Source organism: Salvelinus fontinalis, chromosome 30, assembly GCF_029448725.1.
Source record: "Salvelinus fontinalis isolate EN_2023a chromosome 30, ASM2944872v1, whole genome shotgun sequence".
NCBI lineage: Eukaryota > Metazoa > Chordata > Actinopteri > Salmoniformes > Salmonidae > Salvelinus > Salvelinus fontinalis.
The window spans coordinates 40,417,152-40,442,073 of NC_074694.1; the positions used below are offsets into that span (position 1 = coordinate 40,417,152).

Genomic DNA, 24,922 nt, shown 5'->3' on the forward strand with positions numbered 1-24,922 from the left:
AGACTAAACACATACAGAAGGACTTTAGCTTATGCGGAGAGACGAAAATGTAGATTGGAGAAGACAGACTGGGATCAGGGGTGTAGAGTGAAGGGGTGGAGGTCAACTTTCCTCCAAAGAGTGTCGGGCCAAATTGTGTGTCAAAAAAAACGCTAAGGAGTAGAATAATCCGCCTGCTGGACCTTTACTCCCATGTGGGTGTTCGCGTTTATATTTTACAGACAATGTCCCTTTAAAAGCGCGGCACGTCTGGAAAGCCCATTAGATGTGCATATAACATTTCCCCTGTGATTAATAGTTGATGAGGCAGAGTTGGTGGGGTTGGTCGCAGGGTACCCACATGTGGTCGCCAGAGCTCCTCCTCTGCAGGCTCACGTTACACTCCATAAACTTGCCACTCATTCCCACCTCTGCGTTTAAAAAAAGGAGGAGGGACCACTTGTCAGGAATATCTCAGAACTGTGAAAACAGCCAGCCCGGTCAGGAGAGTGTGTCTCTGTGTGTGTGTGTGAGTGTGTGTGTGGACGCAGGGGTTAGCCTAACACTTCTCGAGCAGCACAGCCAGTCAGATCACTTGTCCACTTGCCGGGTCGGGTTGTGTGCGCGTGAGTGCATGTGAGGTGCTGCTCTCTACAACTTTACACATGCAAGACGGGGAGATAGAGAGAGAGACCAACTTAACCAGAGGAAGGTGTCCATCCTTACACATTGGACCGAGGAGAGTCAACAAGCCACGGTCAGTGACAGAAAGACAGACAGACAAAGAGAGAGAGTGACTTCTTCCAGAGTTGGATGTGCTGGGGAGATGATGTGCTTCTAAAATCAAAAAGCTGAAGTGGATATTGCCCCATATTGACAGAACCAGAGAACACTCTGAAGGGACTTTCAGCTCTCAGCAAGGACTTCACTCCAGAAGTGTGTGAGGGAGTGTTTATTGTGTTTATCGCCATGGATCAGACAACCAGCAGCTGCATGCGGAGCGCCCACCCCGGCAGCCCCATCTGGGGGTGCGTGAGGAACCCTCACCCCGGAGCGGGGCTCCAGTCGCCCTACCAGCAGGCCCCCTTCTCCCTGCACCAGAAGCCTGAGTACCTTTCCTATACAGACTTCTCCACCTCCTGCCTGGTGCCCGCGTCCCACACCGCCTACCCCCGCGACGACAGACTTTACCAAGAGCCCCATGCGGGCTTCCAGAGGGCCGACTGGCAGTTCCCCCCCTGTGAGACGCGGGGCCGGGGGCAGGAGGCCTGTCGGGTGACGCCCGTGGCCGTGGTTGGTGGAGGAGTTGTGGGGGGCGTAGGGGGAGAGATGGACAGCACAGGTGGGGAGAGGCTGCCAGGGGCAGTGCCCAGGTGTCTGAAGGGGGAGTACTCGCCACAGAGCATGGCATCGGCCGACACAGAGAAGAAGAGCTCCAAGAGGAAGAGGGACGTAATAGGTGAGTCAATGATACGTCATGACGGGATCAGTTGGGGTGTGCTGCTGATAAATACCATGACTGAAAAGATGTGGGAAAAGACATGGGCGACCACTTCAGCAGGCCTACATAGCGTGCAAATTCAAGTCAAATGCCATGCAGAGACAGAAATTAAAACATGATTCCCAGAGTCGACATTCATTTCGACAAACCCCTTTTTCCTCCTGAATACGCTCGACAGATGTGTTATTCTGCAGGGAAACTCTCACCAGACTACTTTACCAGTGGACCACGATACAGTATCACATTCACTAATGCCCCATGTCGTTGCTGACAATGGGACGGAATCTCTGTATCTGTTTCCTCACCAAAAGACAGTCAACCGAGAGCCTCAACAGATAGGTATGCGAAAGGTGACGACACTTGGTGCTCAAGACACACTCCGAGTGGACCAGTTGCATCCTCTCATTGTTTTGAGGGCTCTTAAAATGTTGAAATGACAAATGCAACATCTACTGTAACTCTTTGTTGCATTCGTGTATCCTTTGTTTCATTGAGTCGTGACGGGCTTTCAGGATATGGACAGTATAAATCAAATGAGATGTTTTGTCAGCAAAACAAGCTTGGCGTATCTCATATTCTTGCGATATATAGTATCATGGTCCACGATAGCAAATATATCATTAGATGTCTTTATAAGTACTACTATTAAAAGTATTAGAAGCTCCATGAACTATTCAATTTAATATCAACACCAAAAGGAAACTTGTTAATTACTCGCAATTCCCCATTGATTATTGATGTAAACTTGTTACCGTAAGCAATGATATGACAGCAAAAGACCAACGGATATTTCTTAAGTTTGGCTCGTAGGGAAAGACACTTAAGGAACTATGTTTAAATATCATGGTGATATTATACCGGTCACCATTATTTCTGATGCAACACAAATGCAAGTGAAAGAATTCACTGGGGGAAAAAAATATGAATTTATGATTCAGTTCAGGGCCATATTCAAATTCTCAGTGAAGAGTTTAGTCTTCTAACTTAAAAAAAAAGAATTGTAATTGTTCACTAATCTATTCCTCTTATCTCATGTCATTCAGTGACAGGAAATCAAAACAAATTTCTAATGCAGTAACTGATATCCATGAAGTGCTAATTCCTAAAAGTCACACACTTTTTAATGACCGGCCATTTTAGTTAATGGCACTGGGAACTATTTATATTTATTTTCTAGCTGTGGATATGTTATTGAAATATACTCCCAATTTCATGCCAGCTGAAAGAGAGGAAAAGTGAACCACACTTTTTTTCAGCACATCTGCTATAGGCATTCCCTTCAGCTTCCAGCCATGCTATGGAAGCCAAACTTTCAAACCTCTCTAGAATGGGGGACATTGTTTGAAGATAAATAAATGTATTACCTCCTCGATCAGTAATCGAGTGGCTACTGGCTATATTAGGATGGCCAAATCTAAAATGCAATACTCACTTTAGAATATCACTTAGGGCTTGAAGACACTATTCGATAAACGTGTCTAATGTGAGGTCTCCTTCATAGGGCAGCAGACACAGGCCTTAGGCACTTAATTGGAGAAATATAGATTTTTTCCCATTTCTTGTGTTACCTTATTGTAACTCTCCCTCACTCCAGTGAAAACATGCCAGACCACGTCTGGTAAAATCACTTGCCTGCAACCCCGCTTTTACATTCCTATCCATTGACATTTTCCTGTCATTAAGGTGTAACAGAATCTCCCACTGAACACATGCAACTTGGTTGACCACTGCATCGGCCCAGTATTTCATAGATGACCATTTAAACCCGCAATGAATCCTTTACCTAGTATTGGGAAAATACCCGTATTAAACGTTTACTGCAGCGGGGTAAATCAGCGTCATACAGAGTGGTTCTTGGTAGTCTTCAATCTACTTTGAAAGAAAAGTATTCTGCTTTTAAAAAAAGCAGACACCTGTACCATGTCAGATATAGAGTTGAAATGTATTTAATTTTGAGTTTGCATCCCAATATTACACTTTATATACTTCACAGAAGACTGAAATATAACAAAATAGTTTGACCAGATTTTTGGCAGTTAATTTTTTGAATTTTTATTAATGATGAAATTTGAAGAAATATGAATAACATTCCACCCATGTGGCAACTAGATAATTTGACTGCAGGAAAGGGATCTATGGCATTGACACAATGCTACAGAATATAATAGCCTGGTCTCATAGACTAGACGTAACATAGTAAATGCAAATCCATGACACTCAAATTAGTATGATATGTCACGTTTGGTATGGTTACATAAGACATGAGGTTACTTAAGGCAAAAAAACTAAAGGAGGGTGTTCAAATCTCATCATGGACAACTTTAGCATTTTACCTAATTCGCAACATTGCAACTACTTATTACTTTTTAGCTACTTTGCACCTACTGTACATAGCATGTTAGACAACCCTTGCTAACTCTAACCTTTACCCTTTTAGCTAAGACTCCTAACCTCAACCCTAAGCCCAACCCCTAGTCTAGCTAACGTTAGCCAGCTAGCTAACATTAGCATTAGCCACCTAGCCACCTAGCTAACATTAGCAACAACAAATTGGAAATTGTAACATATCATACGGTTTCCAAATTCGTAACATATTGGACGAATTGCAATTCGTAACATATCCTACAAATTCTAATGCATAGCATATCATAATAAATGGAGTGTCTTGGATTTACATAAAGAATACTACAAAATGCTCTGAGGCCAGGTTGTATACAAGCATATAGCTAGCTCTAAGACATGGTGATGGATTCACCTTCATTCATACTTTCAACCGTTTCAAAAGGTTCAACCTCTACTGATGATTATTACATGTTTTGGCTGAAGGAATGTCAGGTCTATCGACAGGTTTGAATACATTTTATAAGCCATCGTAAGAACTAGTTTAGACAAGCTCTGTTTTATCTGAATCAAGCAAAGTAAGGTATACTGCGTCTGTATTTATCCAACTCCATTACAATAGTGCTGCAATTTGAATAGTGGACACTTAAATGCTTTTAATATGATACTTATCACAGCCAGCCATTTCACTTTATTGAACCTTGTTGTGCTAATACTGGAACGTGTGAGAGCCTGTTATGTAACTATTTGTATTTAGAACAGGTTTATAGTGCTGCTCAACCTACGAACATTGCAGGGTGATTTTGATCCATTGGCCTGAACCAACATCATTGTTAACTTATCAACTTTATAACAACTTGTCTCTTAACACGTTCAGTAAGAACTTTAATATACATATTACCACTCCGCTATGAAACATATTTAAAAAATGTTACTGTGAAGAAAAAGATCTTGGAGATACATGTGTTTTATTACGTTCATAAACCTTGGCACCCACTTTAATACACCAACTAATCACGTTGTCAATTAAACAGTCCTTTTAATTTCTGTTTGAGTCTGAAAACCCACTTGTTTACAACCGGCTTAATTCAGTGTTTAATTAAGACAAATTACTTTTGCACCATCTCCCAGAAATGCCAAATGCTGTTTGTGTTACGGCGTCCCGCTGGGTGCAGGAGTTGCTCCCCTCCAGTTTACGGGCTCTGGCTGTGCAGGATATTTATTGGGGCCTGTTTAGTGAAGGCCAGTGTGTGTGCCATTTAAATCTGTCCTGCCAGGTGTTCAGCATGCTAAACCTGCTCTCTACTCAGTTCCTCCTCACCAGGCCAGAGTCTAGCAGCATACGTAGAACAAGTTTCCCTTATCTGGGTTTTAATTATGATAATACAGCGTTCTCAACATGAGGCATTATAGACCACAGGTTGGTAGGTTGGTCTCTCTGAATGGGAGTCTTGGCTGCGGGAAGATGTTTTGGGTTGGGGGTACCCCTACTTCCCATGGCTAAGCACACGCAAGGCAAAGACGCATGCAAACACACACATGCGAGCACATACTGAAGGACACGGCACATGTGCACACACACACACAGTGTGTCTGATGAAGGACGCGGGCACATGTGCACACACACACACACACACACACACACACACACACACGCACGTTCCCACACACGTGCGCACGCACGCACACACACACACACACACACACACACACACACACACACACACACACACACACACACACACACACACACACACACACACACACACACACACACACACACACACACACACACACACACACACACACACACACACACAGAGTCTGGATCTGCCCAGTCACATCTGGACCAGGCGCTGCAGTTAATTTCACAGTCTGGCCTCACGCTCTGGCAAGTACAAAGCAGAACTTCTCACTTTGACAAATTATAACAATTTTTTTCAAGATTACATCAGCAGCTAGTGTCGCTACCTATGCAGAATTGTTAGCTAGAATCATTCCATTTAATATAAAGTTGAGATTTTTAACAAGGAATTATTAAATGTCTTTCATGTACAGTATTTTCTATCCTAATATACTGTACATTTTACAATAGCCTTCATATTCCCTGTCGTACAAATTTGTCATACAAACTTTATTAACCTATAATGAGACTAAATCAATAAACACAATGCACACATATATGAATACCGTGGTAATTACAGCACATGATGTCATAATTACTCTTTCCTATGCTCTGCTACACGGGTGAGAAGGCTTCCTATTTTCCAGAGGCTGGCGAGGCTGACAGCTTGTGTGTGAGTTACTGTGCCATGGCCCTCAGCCTCCTCTCCTCTGGCCCACGAGGGGAAGTCTTCCCATCTTCCCAGAGATGCACACGCTTGAGCCGGACAAATCCCCACCTTTGTTCTTTTGTTAGAGGGTTTAACGATGTTCCGCTGCATTCCTCTCTAACTCAAGCCCTCTGCCTCCTGGTTAGGTGGCCCCTGTTGTAGGGCAAAGGAGCGTTGACTTGACTGCGGCACCGGTGGTTAGGGAGGTAACTCAGTGAGTGGGACTTCAGGTCACGGAGGTCTCACGTAGGGTGTGGTTCCGGTCGCTCTCTGAGTGTACGACTAGAGCCTCGAAAGACTTGTTGGTTGACCTCTTCTTTGCGAAACGGCCTAGTACCAGACAGACAAACCACTCAACTTGTGTCCAAATTCAGTTCAAAACCAATGTACACGGCAAGACATTGTAGGCCTAAGTGGTACTCCTTCAACACATAAATGCAGGTATAGATGTAGGATCTTAATTTGATCACTCATCTGTTGATGAGAACTTTCCTGCGAAGCAGGAAATGCAAACTTGTAGTGTATTTGTGTTTAAAAAAGGCTTCTAAAGTTTGAAATGTGCACTTTGAAATTTCAGACTTGATTTGCCCTAACAGAAAATGTATCAACTCCTTCAAAAATGTCCATTCATTATAATCCACATAATAATTCACAATTCCTGTTGTTGAAGGATTATTTTCCTGATGTGGATAACTGGCGTGCACGGAATTTTACAGAATTATTTCTCAACACTACTGCATATCATAGCAGAGGCTAATCACGCAGTGCTAATGAAATAACAATTCTCTCCTCTTCCGATGTCCTCCAGATATCCAGGACTCCAACTTCAAGGTGGACTCTAACTGCAAAGCGAGGAAAGAGCGTACAGCGTTCACCAAAGAGCAGCTCCGGGAACTGGAGGCAGAGTTCACCCACCACAACTACCTGACCAGACTGCGTCGCTACGAGATCGCCGTCAACCTGGACCTCACAGAGAGACAGGTAATGAAGATCATCAAACTTGAGTTAAACAAAATACTTTAAAGTACTACTTAAGTAGTTTATTGTGGTATCTGCACTTTACTTGACTATTTATACTTTATACTTCACTATATTCCTGAAGAAAATAATGTACTTTTTACTCCATACATTTTCCCGGACACCCAAAAGTACTCGTTACGTTTTGAATGCTTAGCAGGACCGGAAAATGGTCAAAGAGAACATCCCTGGTCATCCCCACTGTCTCTGATCTGTCAGAATCACTAAACACACATGCTCCGTTTGTAAATTATATCTGAGTGTTGGAGTGTGCCCCTGGCTATGTATACATTCAACAACAAAAAAATATTATAATAATGGTGCCATCTGGTTTGTTGAATTTAAGGATTTTTAAATTATTTATACTTTAACTTTTTCTTTCGATATATTTTTGCAATTACATTTACTTTGGATACTTAAACCAAATACTTTTAGACTTTTGCTCATGTTGTATTTTACTGGGCGACTTTCACTTTCACTTGAGTCATTTTCTATTAAGGTATCTTTACTTTTACTCAAGTATGACAATTGGGTACTTTTTCTACCGCTGGCATGAAGCGCACAACACCTATACCAGAATGTTTCTACACAATGACAGTATTTAGTGATCTACAAGCATACATTTTCCCAAGGAATAGAAAGAAGAGGTCTATGAAAAAAGCGGATGTTTTCAGCTGATTGCCTGACAAATAAGAGAACAGCCTGTTGATTGGATGAGAATATGTGATTTAAAGGGTAATATTATTAACTACAAATTATTTTTAAAAACGGACTTATATTTAACAATGCTCTTGAAATAGAGAGCTGGAACATAGTTGAGTCTCTGCAGCCTACAACTACTGGCTCAGTTCGTTTCTTGTTAATTAGCACTCATCCTAATAGGTGACCAACCGGAGCAGGGGACGTTTGAAGCCTTCCTTTGTGTTTGGGCAGCAGATCTTAGAACCTGGTGAGACAAGGCAAACATTTGTAAGGACTTGGCAGTCTCCTCTGTTCCTCTCCCCATTTCCAGCCCCTGTCCCCACTCCCCACTCCTCCTAACGAGCCCATAGTTTCTCAGTGACCGCACATAGCCTGCTCTTAGATGAATTTCCCAGGCCTCTGATGCTCAAGGCCAGCTAGGTTCCAGCCCTACATTCCGGGCTCTGAGTCCCATTGCAACCCAGGCTCAACTTTTTGGTGATTCCCCCCCCCCCCCCCGACACATCCTACACATCTTGGCAGACTGACGTTCCTTCAGTCACGAGTGGCAGACAGTATCAGACGAGGGGACAGTCTTCATAAACATAGTGTGGGAACAGATTAGTCTGTCCCAGTGTTGCCGTGGGGAATGCTGAGAGGGATGCGCGGAGGTCAGGCACTGCCCTCCCCTGAGCATGTGGATCCAGTCGACACAGGATAGCGACTGACTGGGTCCAAGGAAATGATGTCATAAGTCATGTCAGTGATATTGTAGAATGATCCAGAGAGCTCATTAGCTACTGCTTACCTACATATGGATGCTGTCTGATGACAACCTCTCATCTACGAATCGGATACCTTTCAGGAAATGGAAAAAAAGTGGCATATTTGCCCACTAATGAACATACAATTATGAAATTTCAGAAGCTATTTTGAACCCATTTTATTGGTCCTAGAGTCATGAAATGTACAGAGTACACTGAGGGGAGTCGCTGCTTTCAAAAAAATCGAAACAAAAATTGAGTTACAAGGTCTTCATCAGACAGAGACGATATGATACTGACTTTAACTGTAATCCAAACCTAAATTCGTACTTTACACCGAGACTGCACGCGCTTCACAAGCACCACAAAGAAACACCCACCCGAAGGATGTACTGAACTCGTGTGAAAAGTTGTGGGATTGGGCTTATTTATAATAAACATTACGATATGAACATATGGAAAATGATCAGAACAAGCTCACTCGGTATCCCAAACAATATATATATATCACTATGTAGAAAATGTAGTGACACTTCCTGTTTATGTCCTGTAGGTGAAGGTGTGGTTCCAGAACAGAAGGATGAAGTGGAAGAGAGTGAAAGGGGGACAGCCTGCTTCCCCTAACGACCTGGAGACAGACGACATAGACTCTGCTGCCTCACCCAGCTCAGAGTGAACACATAGAGAGGAGAGGAGGCCCTCAAACACCACCTGGACATCTATAGAGAACACAAGACATCCTATAATATCCCTGGAGAGTCAGCTGCTGGAACAAAGCATTTCTAGAGACTTTGTACGCAGTCTGAACCCCAATGTGTTTGCGATTGTAAATACTGTAGTGCTCTGTCTGCCAATGTCCAAAGTCTTTTTTTTTTTTTTTTACTTCTCTGTCAAATGAGGACAATATTAGATCTAACTTCAAAGGGGTTGTAACATTTTCTGTATTCCCTACAATCTAACTCCTGGAGCATTGACTGCGCTGGAGTAGTGCAATAAACAAACGAAGGAATGGCTCAATTTTAGCTAGCTGCAGAGTTTATCACCCTTCCCAGGTGAGCGCTTGCTGCTCAGTGATGACATGCCAGGTCTGCGATTGGATTTTGTTCGAGGACATCTCCTCAGTTCTCGCATCGTAATCATGGCCCTCAACGCTTCACTACAGCCACCTGCAGACACTCAAACCGTTTCAGCGTTGCCAAGCCTTAAGTGCCCCAAAATCTGATTGTATTCAAAGTTGTGTTGTCAGGTTTTTCCTAGAATACACTTTTTTTGTACTTTTCTTCTTTCTTTCTTTTTTTTTTAAACATTTGAATGATATTGATAAAACACAGATGTTGCCATTTGAAATCTGCAAAAATTAATAAATCATAAAAAATAAAAAATAAACATGGATAATTTCTTCCAAACCAGCCACATGTGAGTTATGAAGTGACAGTGCATGGAGCTTCTTGGCACGACTATAGGACATAGCCCATGCTTTGGCATTGATAGGTAACTGTCTGCAGACGTCTGTCTCTATCACAACTGTCCTTTCTTTCTTTTCCTGTCTGTGTGTGTGAGAGAGAGAGAGCTGCACCTGCAATAACATCTGCAAATCTGTGTACGGTAACAAATACACTTTGATTTGATTTGAGAGAGATGGACAGAGAGAGACACAGCGAGAAAAAGAGAGAGAGAGAGAAATACAAAATACAGCTGCCCCTAAAAAGCAACTTCTTGTTTTGAAAATGGCTTATGTGGCATCGATATGTCAGAAACCTTTATTCTAGTGTCAAAATTTACTTCAAAGTGAAAATAGGATAATTTTGGTCATAAAGTCAGTCTCGTCCAAAATGGAGATTCGCGAGATGATAGGAAACATTTTATGTCACAGAATGAAGGGTACCGTAAGAGTTTTCCTTGGGTTGGGTTTATTTCAATCCTGCTTAAAGCTGGCAGCACCCAAGTATCATCAATTTGGAGCGCAGTTGCACACGACCTGATCGTAATGCCCATGGACAATTTGGTTTGACATTTGATATCCCTATGGGGCTAATTAGGGACCATCAGTAAATTACACAATGTACATGGGACAACATTTTTAAAGGTCAATAGCTCCCAATGTCAATGACATAAAAACCTCAAACCAACTATAAATTGTAGAAATTCATATACAAATATTAGAAACAACTCAAATATGTGCAACGTGAAAATATTGTCCAATTTACATTGTGTAACTTATTGACGGCCCCTAACTATCCACAGAGATAAGATATCCAAAGTCAAACCAACTTTTCCACTGTCACACACCAGTTGGCTGAAGCTAATTGCAAAATTATATGGCTAACTCTTCCCACCTGCTAACACACACAAGACACACCCACATCAAACCAAACCCTAAAACCAAGTCACGTTTGAATTCAGTCATAGCATTTCTTAATAACCAAATCTAAAAATTAGAAAGTACAGTCGTCCTTTAAAGAGATTATCCGGTACATTTGTGAACTTTTTAGCTAGGAGTTCTGAAAGTAGTTCTCCGAGCCAAAAGTAGTGCCCGAACATTGTATACCAAGTCACATATGTGAAGATACTGTGTGCACCACATCATTGCTCTCTCTCTCTCACTCTGCTTGCTAGCTGTCACTCGAATGGCGAGCGGCTGAAGCTCATTGGCTGGCAACTCGAATTGCTAGGGGGCTGGCACAGCACAGCTCCCAAGAAAACAGCCGCTTTCAAACTAGGGATTTTGTGACTAATTGAGGTTAAACAATAATTCTGCTCATAGATTATGTGTGAACTAACTGTGAAAGCTGCCAAATGATAAATCAGATTATGTGTGAACTACACATTGACACATCCAGCCCAAAGCGAGAGGTTTAAAAAATACTTAATAGTTGCCAAAGTTACAGAGCATGTCTAAGTAGGATCTGATTAGACTGATTTGCACCCACACAAAACCTGGTATATATTAGAATAATCTTCTAGGATGTTTTTACACTGAGAATTTGTCTGTTCTGGTGTTCTTCCTAATAGCAATAAACCCCCAAAAGATCACTATGATGGAAGTACATTTATCTAACGTGGTACAGTGAATCTGAGCCTGCTTTTTGAAGGATCACATTCGCTTTGCACACCATCATCACTGTCATTTCAATCAGCTCACAAAGCACCGTTAACCTGACAAGGTGGAATCTGGCTCCTAAAGCCCTATTTGGCCCCCAAACTATTTTCAACGGAAGCATCTGGCTGGGGCCAATTTGATCTCAACCCGAGTGGAACTCAGACAAGCCCACACGAGGGCCCCTAGGAACCAGAAGTCTGCTGGCTGACCACTTGCGTATGATGGAAAGGGGAAATAATAGGTGGGTATGGGTGAAAAGACGGCTTCTCAAGTACAGGATGTTGTTGTAGCAGGTAGCCAGTCATCCAATTTCCTGCTTCCCAAAGAAAACAAGAGGTAAAGCATAGGAGTCCGGGGACTTACAATGGCCGGCCTATGCTCAGCCTGGCCGGCCCAAACAAAGACTTTGGAGGTTATTGCCCTTTCTGTTCCACCAACTGGGGGAGAGGTTCCATACACACCCACGGTATAGGGGTCAAGTGTGACTGTAGCACTGACCCGGTGAGGCTGCGCAGCATCTGCTGGGGATGGGAAAGCTCTGAGCTGATCCTCTCATCACTTCCTCCGCACTGGGTCCCTATTAGGGACTATTATTGTATTAGCGGTAATAGTAGTCAAAATGAACTATGTCCAATTGTAATGATAGTATTAATATCACTTAAGTAAACCAATGAACTTGGAATGTTGCTCTAGTACCAGTAAGGTTTCTTTAAAAGGTACAGGGTGGCCAAATTTATGGATTACATTTAATTGGATGGTATTGTGTTCTGCCGGAGCCATATGTTTGCCAAAAACATTGAAACACTAGATATTCCTTCCACTTATCACAGTGAATTATTGCAACAATGACAAAAAGAGTACAAATGTTTTCTTTCATCCTGGTTAATCTTGTATATCTTATTCGATTTGATTAATTTACCAGAAGCATTCTCTCTAGGAACTTTGAAAGAACTGCAGTGGAGAAGTCATGCAACATTGAGTTCTAAGATCATCGTCATTTCCCTTCTCTGGCAAAATCCTAGTTGACAGTGGCACAGAAATTAAAATAAAAGTTGCTGGGGTGGCTTCCAAAAATAAGGATAGGGGCCATTCCGTCAATATCCATCCAGCTCTGATTTTGAAAGCAGACTTTAGTGGAAGAAGGACCTTCTTTAAATTACTCCAGTCTTGCGGCTTTGTGAATATGACCTTTTTCTGTGGGTATCTCAGTAAAGTCGCTGGTAAGAAAACATTTGGATGAGCAGCTGGTGACTTCATCCTGCAACGCAAGGCAACGGGAGCATTCTTTCAACGGCCTTTCAAAGCAAAGAAGAGAAGTTTTCTGAAAACACTAACTGTGAAAGCTGCCAAATGGACCTAATTTCTATATTTAAAGGTGCACTATGCAGAAATCACTCTGCCATTTCCTGGCTGCTAAAATTTGAAAAGTTTGCCTGATTTCAGTTTATGTGACAAAACAAGCAAGTATAGTGTAGAGAATCATTGTTCCATCTAAACTGCTGGGGGATATATTTTCTATAATCCAAAAATACTGTTTTTCAGCTGTTTGCTGTACAAAAACAAAAGTAAAAGACGCAAAAACATAATTTAAGAATGGGAAGCTTAGAAATAACACACATAGAACAGATATACTGCCTCTTAGACTTTCTTTCAATAAGAATGACAGATCCCTAATTCACATTTCTATGTGAATTTGGTCAGGTTGCCCAAAAAGTGACATAATGCAGATTTAAACTAAAGAGATTTAGGGCAACCCACCACTACTATATACAAAAAAGGTTGTACTGTATTTGTGATCATGGCGCCTACATTACCATTATATCGAAAGTTTTGAATGAGTCATTCACCTCATAATAATATATACCAATTTTTTATTTTTTTATTTTATTTATTTCACCTTTATTTAACCAGGTAGGCTAGTTGAGAACCGTTTCTCATTTACAACTGCGACCATGTCAAGGTAAAGCAAAGCAGTGTGACACAAACAACACAGAGTTACACATGGAATAATCAAACATATAGTCAATAATACAATAGAAAAAGTCTATATACAGTGTGTGCAAATGATGTAGGATAAGGGAGGTAAGGCAATAAATAGGCCATAGTGTGCGAAATAATTACAATATAGTAATTAACTTCTTATGGCTGAAGGGGCAGTATTGAGTAGCTTGGATGAAAGGTGCACAGAGGTGCCCAGAGTAAATGGCCTGCTCCTATGTCATAGTTGCTAATATATGCATATTATTATTAGTATTGGATAGAAAACACTCTTAAGTTTCTAAAACTGTTTGAATGATGTCTGTGAGTATAACAGAACTCATCAGGCAGGCAAAAACCTGAGAAAAAATCCATCCAGGAAGTGGGAAATCTGAGGTTGGTCGATTTTCAACTCAGCTCCTATTGAAGATACAGTGGGATATTGGTAATGTTGCACTTCCCAAGGCTTCCACTAGATGTCAACAGTCGTTAGAACCTTGTCTGATGCCTCTACTGTTTAGTGTGGCCAAAGGAGAGAGGAATGAGTCAGGTCTGCCATGAGGTGACCATGCTCTGACCATGCGCGTTCACGTGAGAGCGAGCTCTGTTCCATCGCAATTCTGAAGACACAGGAATACTCCGGTTGGAACATTATTGAAGAATTATGTTAAAAACGTCCTAAAGATTGATTCAATATTCAATATTCAATTCAATTGTCATGTTTTTACAGACTGCAATATAACTTTTTTTACTTTTCGTCCGTACTCTCCGATGGACTTGCCCGCGCGTCGTGAGTTTGGAAAGTGTACTGAACGCTAGAACAACAAGGAGGAATTTGGACATAAATGATGGACATTATCGAACAAAACAAACATTTCTTGTGGAACTGGGATTCCTGGGAGTGCATTCTGATAAAGATCATCAAAGGTAAGTGAATGTTTATAATGTTATTTTTTACTTCTGTTGACTGCAAAATATGGCGGATATATTTGTGTCTTGATTGGGCTCTGAGCGCCAACTCAGATTATTGCATGGTTTGCTTTTTCCGTAAAGCTTTTTTGAAATCTGACACAGCGGTTGCATTAAGGAGAAGTGCATCTAAAATTCCATGCATAACAGTTGTATCTTTTAGCAATGTTTATTATGAGTATTCCTGCAAAATCAAAGGATGTTTTGGAACTTCTGAATGTAAGGCGTCAATGTAAACTCAGGTTTTTGGATATAAATATGAACTTTACCGAACAAAACATACATGTATTGTGTAACATGAAGTCCTATGAGTGTCATCTGATGAAGGTCATCAAAGGTTAGTGATTAATTTTATCTATATTTCTGCTTTTTGTGAATCCTCTCTTTGGCTGGAAAAATGGCTGTGTTATTCTGTGAATAGGCACTCAACCAACATAATCGTTTGGTTTGCTTTCGTCGTAAAGCCTTTTTGAAATCGGACACTGTGGCTGGATTTACAACAAGTGTATCTTTAAAATGGTGTAAAATACATGTATGTTTGAGGAATTTTAATTATGGGATTTCTGTTGTTTTCAATTTGGCCCACTGCAGTTGAAGAGGTGGGACGCTACCGTCTCACGTACCCTAGAGAGGTTAATGAAGAATACACCCCAGCCCTTCTTCTTCCCAGAGAGATGTTTATTTCTGTTGGTGCGACGCAAAAAGAATCTCAGTGGCAGTACCGACTCCGACAACATATCCCGAGAGAGCCATGTTTCCGTGAAACAGTGTCACGTTCGCTGGAATAAATATCGGACCAAGGCGCAGCGGATGTTGAGTTCCACATAATTTTATGATAAAGTGAAACTTAGCAAAGACAAAAACAAATAAACAATAAACTAACAAGGAACCGTGACTACAGAGGTGCTATGTGCACTAACTCAAAACAATATCCCATAAAACACAGGTGGAAAAAAATGCGTCTTAAATATGATCCCCAATTAGAGACAACGATAACCAGCTGCCTCTAATTGGGAACAATATCAAGCACACCAACCTAGAAATATGAAAACTAGAATACCCACATAGAAATAATAAACTAGAGTACAACATAGACATACCTATACTAAATCACCCCTTAGTCGCGCCCTGACCTACTATACCATAGAGAAACAACGGTTTTCTATTGTCAGGGCGTGACAAACAGAGTATGTTACAATAACGGAAGTCTTTCTGGAAAGCAACCCTTTGCCCTAATTTGTCTAACTTGTTATCTAGAGAATGGACGTTGGTGAGTAATATACTCGGAAGCGGTGGGTGGTGTGTGCCTCCGAAGTCTGACCAGAAGGCCGCTCCGTCTACTTCTTCTGCGGTAAAGTTGTTTTGGTTCGGCCTCTGGATTCAGATCAAAGGCTCTGGCTGGTGGTCCGAACAAAGGATCCGCTTCGGGAAAGTCGTATTCCTGGTCGTAATGTTGGTAAGTTGACGTCTCTCTGATATCCAATAGTTCTTCCCGGCTGTATGTAATCACACTTAAGATTTTCTGGGCTAACAATGTAAGAAATAATACATAAAAAAACAAAATACTGCATAGTTTCCTAAGAACTAGAAGCGAGGCGATTCTCTCTGTCGGCGCCATCTTGCCATCTTGGTCACACTCCATCTGCCTGATAGAATATGAATTTTGGTTAAACTATGGTTACATTTAATTAGGTTTTACAGTCATAAACCAACTGTGGAAAAACTAAATTGCTACTGTATATACCACTTAAAAGAATAAGAAAAATGACTAACTTCAACTCCGCTAGAGTGTTAGAAGATCTGATAGAATGGTTTTTATTGAGGGTTTTTCAAATTAATTTTCCATATTTGATGTTTATATAGAACTTTTATTTTTGGAGGCAAAAATATGTCTGTTTTGAATATCTGTTTTTTTTGGTCAATATTCAGAAACAATATTGGTATTGTCACGTTCCTGACCTATTTATGTTAGTTTTTGTGTGTTAGTTGGTCAGGACGTGAGGTTGGGTGGGCATTCTATGTTATCTGTTTCTATGTTGGTTTTGGTTTGCCTGGTATGGCTCTTGATTAGAGGCAGGTGGTTTGCGTTTGCCTCTAATTAAGAGTCATATTTAGGTAGGGCATTCTCACTGGTTGTTTGTGGGTGATTGTCTCCTGTGATGTCTTCGTCGTTGTCGATGTGTTTTCACTTACGGGACTGTTTGGCTGTTCGTGTGTTTCGATGTAACGTTCCTGTCCGTGAGTTTACGTTTGTGATGTGAGTTTATGTTCAGGTTCCGTTCTACGTCGTTTTTGTTATTTTGTAAGTTTGAAAGTGTTTTTGTTTCGTGGCTATTTAATTTATAATAAAGATGGCATATTTCCTTGAACCCGCATTTTGGTCGGAAGATCCTTCTCTCCTCACCTCATCTGAGGATGAGGAAAGCGACAGCCATAACAGAATCACCCAACACGCTAAGACCAAGCGGCCAGGGAAAAATAAACGGAGTAAGGGACAGAAGAAGGAGCAATGGACATGGGAGGATTTATTGGATGGAAAAGGTGTCTACACATGGGAGGAGATCCTAGCTGGTAGAGATCGCCTCCCATGGGAACAGCTGGAGGCACTGAGGAGAGCGGAGGCTACCGGAGAGAGGAACCGGAGCTATGAGGGAACGCGTCTGGCACGGAAGCCAAAAAAGCCCGTAAGTAATTCCCAAAAATTCCTTGGGGGGGGCTAGGAGGTAGTGGGCCAAGGGCAGGTAGGAGACCTGCGCCCACTTCCCAGGCTTACCGTGGAGAGCGGGAGTACGGGCAGGCGCCGTGTTACGCAGTAGAGCGCACGGTGTCTCCTGTACGAGTGCATAGCCCAGTGCGGGTTATTCCACCTCCCCGCACTGGTAGGGCTAGATTGAGTATTGAGCCAGGTGTCATGAGGCCGGCTCAACGCGTCTGGTCTCCAGTGCGTCTCCTCGGGCCGGCATACATGGCACCTGCCTTACGCATGGTTTCCCCGGTTCGCCTACATAGCCCGGTGCGGGTTATTCCACCTCCCCGCACTGGTCGGGCAACCGGGAGTATTCAACCAGGTAAGGTTGGGCAAGCTCAATGCTCAAGAGTGCCAGTACGCCTCCACGGTCCGGTATTTCCGGCACCACCTCCCCGCCCCAGCCTAGTACCTACAGTGTCTACACTACGCACTAGGCTACCAGTGCGTATCCTGAGCCCTGTTCCTCCTCCACGCACTCTCCCTGTAGTGCGTGTATCTAGCCCGGTGCCTCCAGTTCCGGGCCCACGCACGAAGCTACCAGTGCGTCTCCAGAGCCCTGTACAAACTGTATCTTCTCCCCCTACTAATCCTGATGTGCTTGTCCTCAGCCCGGCGTCACCAGTGCCGGTACCACGCATCAGGGATAGAGTAGGCTTTGAGAATACAGTGTGCCCTGTCCCTGCTCCCCGCACTAGTAGGAAGGTGCTTGTCATTAGCACGGTGCCTCCAGTTCCGGCACCACGCACCAGGTCTACAGTGTACCGTATCCGGCCAGAGCCATCCGTCTCCCCAGCGCCATCTGAGCCATCCGTCTCCTCAGCGCCATCTGAGCCATCCGTCTCCCCAGCGCCATCTGAGCCATCCGTCTCCCCAGCGCCATCTGAGCCATCCGTCTCCCCAGCGCCATCTGAGCCATCCGTCTCCCCAGCGCCATCTGAGCCATCCGTCTCCCCAGCGCCATCTGAGCCATCCGTCTGCCAGGAGCCTGCAAAGCCGCCCGTCTGCCATGAGCCTGCAAAGCCGCCCGTCTGCCATGAGCCTACAGAGCCGTCAGCCAGACAGGAGCCGCTAGAGCCGTCAGCCAGACAGGAGCCGCTAGAGCCGTCAGCCAGACAGGATCCGCCAGAGCCGCCAACCAGACAGGATCTGCCAGAGCCGCCAACCAGACAGGATCTGCCAGAGCCGCCAACCAGACAGGATCTGCCAGAGCCGCCAACCAGACAGGATCTGCCAGAGCCGCCAACCAGACAGGATCTGCCAGAGCCGCAAACCAGACAGGATCTGCCAGAGCCGCCAGCGAGCCATGAGCAGCCAGAGCCGTCAGAGCGCCATGAGCAGCCAGAGCCGTCAGAGCGCCATGAGCAGCCAGAGCCGTCAGAGCGCCATGAGCAGCCAGAGCCGTCAGAGCGCCATGAGCAGCCAGAGCCGTCAGAGCGCCATGAGCAGCCAGAGCCGTCAGAGCGCCATGAGCAGCCAGAGCCGTCAGAGCGCCATGAGCGTCGAGAGCCGTCAGCCTGCCATGAGCGTCGAGAGCCGTCAGCCTGCCATGAGCGTCGAGAGCCGTCAGCCTGCCATGAGCGTCGAGAGCCGTCAGCCTGCCATGAGCGTCGAGAGCCGTCAGCCTGCCATGAGCGTCGAGAGTCGTCAGTCAGCCATGAGCTGCCCTTCAGCCTGAAAAGGCTAGATACCCAGAACTGCCCATCAGTCCAGAGCTGTCTCTCTGTCCGGAGCTGCTTTTCAGTCCGGAGTTGCCCCTCTATCTTTATCTCCCTCTCTATCTTTATCTACCTCTATATTCTTATCTATCCCTCTGTCTTGGTTTATCTCTCTGTCCCGGTGTTGTCATTATTAGATATGTTATTAAGAGGATTTTGTGGGGGAAGAAAGAGGGTGGACATTCTTGGAGGGAGGAGGCTAGGATGGATTATGGTGGGGTGGGAACCGCGCCCGGAGCCTGAGCCACCACCGTGGTTAGATGCCCACCCAGACCCTCCCCTAGACTTTGTGCTGGTGCGTCCGGAGTTCGCACCTTGTGGGGGGGGTACTGTCACGTTCCTGACCTATTTATGTTAGTTTTTGTGTGTTAGTTGGTCAGGACGTGAGGTTGGGTGGGCATTCTATGTTATCTGTTTCTATGTTGGTTTTGGTTTGCCTGGTATGGCTCTTGATTAGAGGCAGGTGGTTTGCGTTTGCCTCTAATTAAGAGTCATATTTAGGTAGGGCATTCTCACTGGTTGTTTGTGGGTGATTGTCTCCTGTGATGTCTTCGTCGTTGTCGATGTGTTTTCACTTACGGGACTGTTTGGCTGTTCGTGTGTTTCGATGTAACGTTCCTGTCCGTGAGTTTACGTTTGTGATGTGAGTTTATGTTCAGGTTCCGTTCTACGTCGTTTTTGTTATTTTGTAAGTTTGAAAGTGTTTTTGTTTCGTGGCTATTTAATTTATAATAAAGATGGCATATTTCCTTGAACCCGCATTTTGGTCGGAAGATCCTTCTCTCCTCACCTCATCTGAGGATGAGGAAAGCGACAGCCATAACAGGTATCACTGTTCTGCAAGTATTTGCTGTGCTAAACCTAAGGGATAATGTTAGCTTTATAAATGTTGTTTTATGTTAGCCATCTGACTGAAATATCAGCGACTATTTACAAGTTGTACACTCATTCTCCGAGAGTCTGTTTTTTTGGAGGGGGGGTCTGTGTCTGACCTGCCTTATGTCTGACCTCACAAGGCCACTGTCAGCAGCGTCTCTCTGCCACTTGCAGAGTGGTCTGGGCTGAGGTAGTTCGTTTCACGTCTGCAGGGAGCAGGCGGGCAGTCAGTAAACATCAGCTAAAAAACTGAATTAAATTGTTGCCAATAACACAGTTACAGTCATAAACCCTCGAAATAAAATGAAAACAAGCTCTGCTAGGGCAAGTAAAATGGTCAGAGTGAGGTGTTCTTTCATTTGTGTCTGGAAGTAGCTAGCAAGCTATTCAACTTTAGCCAGTTAGCTCGGCTGCTTAACTGTCATTGTGAGGTCATAATGCCTACTCCTCGGCCAGAGTATCCAGTGTGCGCTTTGAACGCTCTGAGAGCAAAACGCTCTGAATTTAGGAACGGACAGTCTGACAACGCTCTGAATTCACAAACGGCCTAGAAAGCACTCTTACACTCCAGAGTGATTTTTTTGAAATTCTCCCTGTAAAAACAATGACTATCCATATGAGGCCCGTTATTATTGCAACACAGGAAGAAATCTACTCAAATGTAACCGAAAATGCATACGCGCCGCATCACTTCCCTTTAACACCTTTCGAGATAGTCCACGTGATTTTCTAGGAAACATGACCAGTATGTCAGCAACAGACCTGAGAGTGGGTCAAACACTTTGATTTTGAAGCCGGCGATGAGCCGGAAACAGAGAGAAGCTCTGGGACGGGAAGGAGAGTTTGATGGATCGCCGGAGGTGTGAAGGTCAGCACTAAGAAGCGTTCGTTGAAATGAAAGCGTATCCTTTAGGCCCAGCTCAGGACTCCGGGCCCAGGCCCATCTGCATGACGGTACTGTCGACTGACTGAGGAAAAGTTTCCCTTCTGACATCGAAGCACCTCTACTACAACCTGACACGCGGACATGGGAGGACGCCACCGTGAGTATTTCGCCTATGTGGAGACAAAGTCAAGACAGAACGTTGTTGCTCTATTATTATGCTGTGTGTGTGTAATATTAATAAACGACAAAGTCAATGGAATGTTAACATTAAAAGCCTGCCCTTTAATTTGATCAACAATGGCAGCATTGCCACTTGCTTCGACTTATAAAGCCGAGGGATGATGCTGGAGTAATTTAACCACTCTCAAATGAATTTAGCATAGTAATGTGAGGTGACTTTCAGAAAGGCTGGTTCTTCTCCAAAGACTTTCTCAAAGCGTTACTCTCCATTTCCCTCTGTCCCACTATATCTTCCTACATGTATTGTTGCACCATTGACAATGATCCGTTCTCCACCATCTAGCTACCGCTGCTTGATACACTACATGTATCTTAGAGTACATTGTCATCAGCCCGTCATCAGAAAACAGGGATTCAACAGTCGGTCTATTGTTGGTCTCGTTTTATTTCAACCTCTACAGTGGGATCTATCCCAGACCCAGACATGGCTCACCTTGCTCTCCACCTCTTCCATCCTACACTGCCACGGAGACAGAACTACACTGTGTTTCGTCAAGCCAAATGGGCCCAGGAGAAATTGTACGTAATAAGACTGGCTCAAACCCCCAAGTTCCTTGCGCAGGGGCTAAGAGACATAAGACACATCCTCTCTTTCTTTTCATCCTCGTTGTTATTTTAGGACACTTGCAAATCTATTCCATTCATCTCTCTACCCTCCGCTGCATCTGCTTTTTGCCCTCTCGCACATGCAAGGCAGAGACTGAAGAGAAGAAGAAAATGTGCGATGTCTTCCGCACATCCTCCCCATCCTCCCAAGACAGCAGTTGTGTTGAAGGGGGGATACAAGGTAAAAGAGAAAGAGAGAGTGTGTGTGTGTGTGTGTGTGTGTGTGTGTGTGTATGTGTGTGTGTGTGTGCCTTAGGGGTAGCAGAGCAAGTCTGGTGAAGCAGCTTGTATGTACAGTATGTAGTAGGATGTGGTGAGGGAAAGTCATTGGAGCAGCTTCCTCCTCCCTCATCCCACCCTCCTTCCATCCCTCCACCCCCACCCCCCCACATCTGCAGTGATTCGGGATCCCGGCAGGACAGATAAATCTTCCGTCTTCCATTGCGCAGCCAGTCAAAGATGGGCTCGAGTGGAGGAGCACGACATTAAATTATCCGGGACTTCCTGCAAAGCTCTTTTGGCGGTTTCTTTAGCCCAGAGGAGAGCAGCGGTGCAGGCCTGCAACCCTCTCTATTGCTCCCTCTGGCTGGTGGTGCTGACCTGCTCTTCCCTCGACCGACATGGAGGCAGGAAAGCCACCAGCAGTTACACTTTCCCAATCATCACACAAAGGAGCACTCAATTATATTGTTGCTCCACAAGTTGGATGTGGAGGGTCCTGTTCAGTACAGGCACGGAAGGATGTACACAATTCATTTTAGACGCATGTGAGAGTCTACAGTATCTGATTTCCCATCTCATAATGTCTAAGCCTATAAAACAATGATCTTTATGATCTCTAACAAGATCTTTACGTTTTTTTTTGTGTCAAAATGACAGCAAGAACAGTAGTCTTTGTTTCCAGGTAAGACGATCCCTCGTCTAGCTGCGTACTTGTGCCCCCATCCTCCCCCATCTTGTACAAAAGCCCATTTAGTCAGTCTACTACCATCCAGAGACTAGAGATCCCTTCTCCAAATTGCCCAGAAGGTCTTAGGCTCTGAGGAGTGGTAGGAAGTGGTGTTGGCAGTAAGGGAGGTGGGTAGTAGAGGAGCCATCCATCAGCACCACTGCTCTTTGAGTGCCCTGGGATCAGTGCTACGCTGTCATAAAGGTGGCATGGCCGCCAGACAGTAGACTTCTGTGTAACAAAGACCCTGGTGTCTCAGGCTGGGGAACTGATCTGCTGTCTGTGGGTGGAAGGTTTTCTCTCATTGTTGTCTTTGGATGGTAATTTGGTGTGACATGTTATTGGGTCATTTGGTGCATCACCAGTGGTATACCGAATGACATCGTTGTGAAATCATCAAGCTACTGAGTCTGCTTCATAGTGTGCGTCAGTAGAGATGATAAGGCGATTTATGTTAGCGTGAGGATGGACGCTTTACAGTGAGTCGATCAATAAATAGCTGAGTTTACTGCGTATCAGGCTCCGGTTTATTACTTCAGTAAATTCCAAGGATTCAGGTTTCCAAAGTTTTAGATGAGAAATGGAAGGAATGTTTAAGTACAAACGTGTATGTCATCGGGTGCCGTCATTAGAAAACGTTTGACTTAGGCCTAAATACGGTCAAAGTAGACACGCCACGAAGACACCACAAACGAGATAATACAACACATCTATGGTGCAGAGTTTTCCTTCAGAAGTGACATAATTACTTCAGAAGTTCATATTTTGGTGTATAACTAGGAACCATTATGTACTGTATGTTATTTTTGTGCATTTGAGGGGGCAGGTAGAGTGTAGGGCATGCTTTAGGTTCCCAGTTCTGCCAGACAAAGTTCAGCCATGGGAACCCTTGGGAAATGGGAAACAGGTGTCATGCATGAATGCCTGTGTAGAAACATCCACATACAAGGTACTCTCTCTCTCACTGAATGGGATCATTTTAGTGGTTGAAACAACCCCTGCTTTGAGGTGTCTAGTTGAGGATATGACAAGCAATAAAAATCTCCGGAAATCAAGGATTAGGGGAGAGTGGGGCTGGTTGTCCCACTTTCATCTTACCTACTGTATACTACTAAGCCTGTCGATGTATTACACAAACTCTGTCCCACATTCACTGACAGAACAATATCTCAAGATTTAGAACATAAACATAAAAGTCATGAACATATCGATTTTGGCCATATAAAACACAGATGCTGTCCTCATCTATAAAAGGTTTGCAACACTGACATAGATCAACGGCATGAATAGAATAGTAGTACTACTTCACAGGTTTCCATCTGGAAATGTATCTTTTGCACTACTACTCCCAACCCCAGTCAAAACAGAAACACTGTAGGGAACACAAGGTCATCCGCAGTGCTGCGACCCTGGAGTCATGAGGAGATAAAGGACCATACTCAAAAGCAAGGATGATCTCTAATGATGAGGATATACTGTAAACATTCATAGCACCCTCCTGTTTTTTTTGTTCTGAGCACTGTCACAGACAACCTCGTTTTCCCCTACACAATGTGACAACAAGCCCTGCTCTCCCCTACTCATGTTAATGTTAACACAGTCTTACAATGAAACAGACTGTCTTAAAACCCACGTCAGTGAAACATTTCTCATCTGTCCTCTCTTTCTCATTGCTTCCAAAGTCTAAAGCAAGAGCTCCAGTCAATAGTGTGACTATGTTCACCAGGGAACAGAGCCCTCATCCAATCAGCCTTGGGCAGGAACAACAGCAATGAACAGCCGAGTCGTGTAGACATGGAACCAGTCCTCCACTCCACTCCATTTCTCAACGCCTCCATCCATCCATCCATTCATCCACCCACCGCCGCACTCCAACTCCAATCAGGCCCCAGAGACGGAACCCGAGTCCGGGCTCGAGCCTGTGGAGTGACAGGCAGGCGGGGATTTCTGCAGCTCCTGGCCTGTGATATTCTCCATCCCCGCACTGTCTTTCATCAGGTCCTGTCCTTCGGCTCACAGACAGCTCAGAGAGAAGGTAAGGAGCTGCTAGTGTACAGTTTCACCGCCGGGCCCCTGTCTGCAGCATGTGGGAGGATGATTTCTAACACATGGAGCCCGGGGGCCGCAGAAAAAACAATGAAGGACCTGTCAGAGTCCCAGCCGCCCAGCCACCCCGACAAAACAGGGGTTAGTGATGTCACACCCATTCACACACCCCCCCCCCCCATCCCTCTTCACCC

At 44.2% G+C, this 24,922-nt stretch overlaps 1 protein-coding gene across 1 annotated transcript; it reads left to right on the top strand.

Annotated features, from left to right (window-relative positions):
* The first annotated feature begins 533 nt into the window (after positions 1 to 533).
* Positions 534 to 9,953, top strand: LOC129828492 (homeobox protein MOX-1-like). Its single transcript, XM_055889526.1, has 3 exons — positions 534 to 1,438; positions 6,962 to 7,134; positions 9,169 to 9,953. Exons 1-3 carry the CDS (start codon positions 949 to 951, stop codon positions 9,289 to 9,291), a joined length of 786 nt encoding a protein of 261 aa, XP_055745501.1. The 5' UTR covers positions 534 to 948; the 3' UTR covers positions 9,292 to 9,953.
* Positions 9,954 to 24,922: the final 14,969 nt, after the last annotated feature.

What these genes read in the sequence shown, in the direction of transcription:
- LOC129828492 (XM_055889526.1), top strand. Translation starts at nt 949, where the DNA reads ATGGATCAGACAACCAGCAGCTGCATGCGGAGCGCCCACCCCGGCAGC. An exon ending in GAGGAAGAGGGACGTAATAG is followed by an intron (nt 1,439 to 6,961) that starts GTGAGTCAATGA and finishes GATGTCCTCCAG; the next exon opens with ATATCCAGGACTCCAACTTC. An exon ending in TGGACCTCACAGAGAGACAG is followed by an intron (nt 7,135 to 9,168) that starts GTAATGAAGATC and finishes TATGTCCTGTAG; the next exon opens with GTGAAGGTGTGGTTCCAGAA.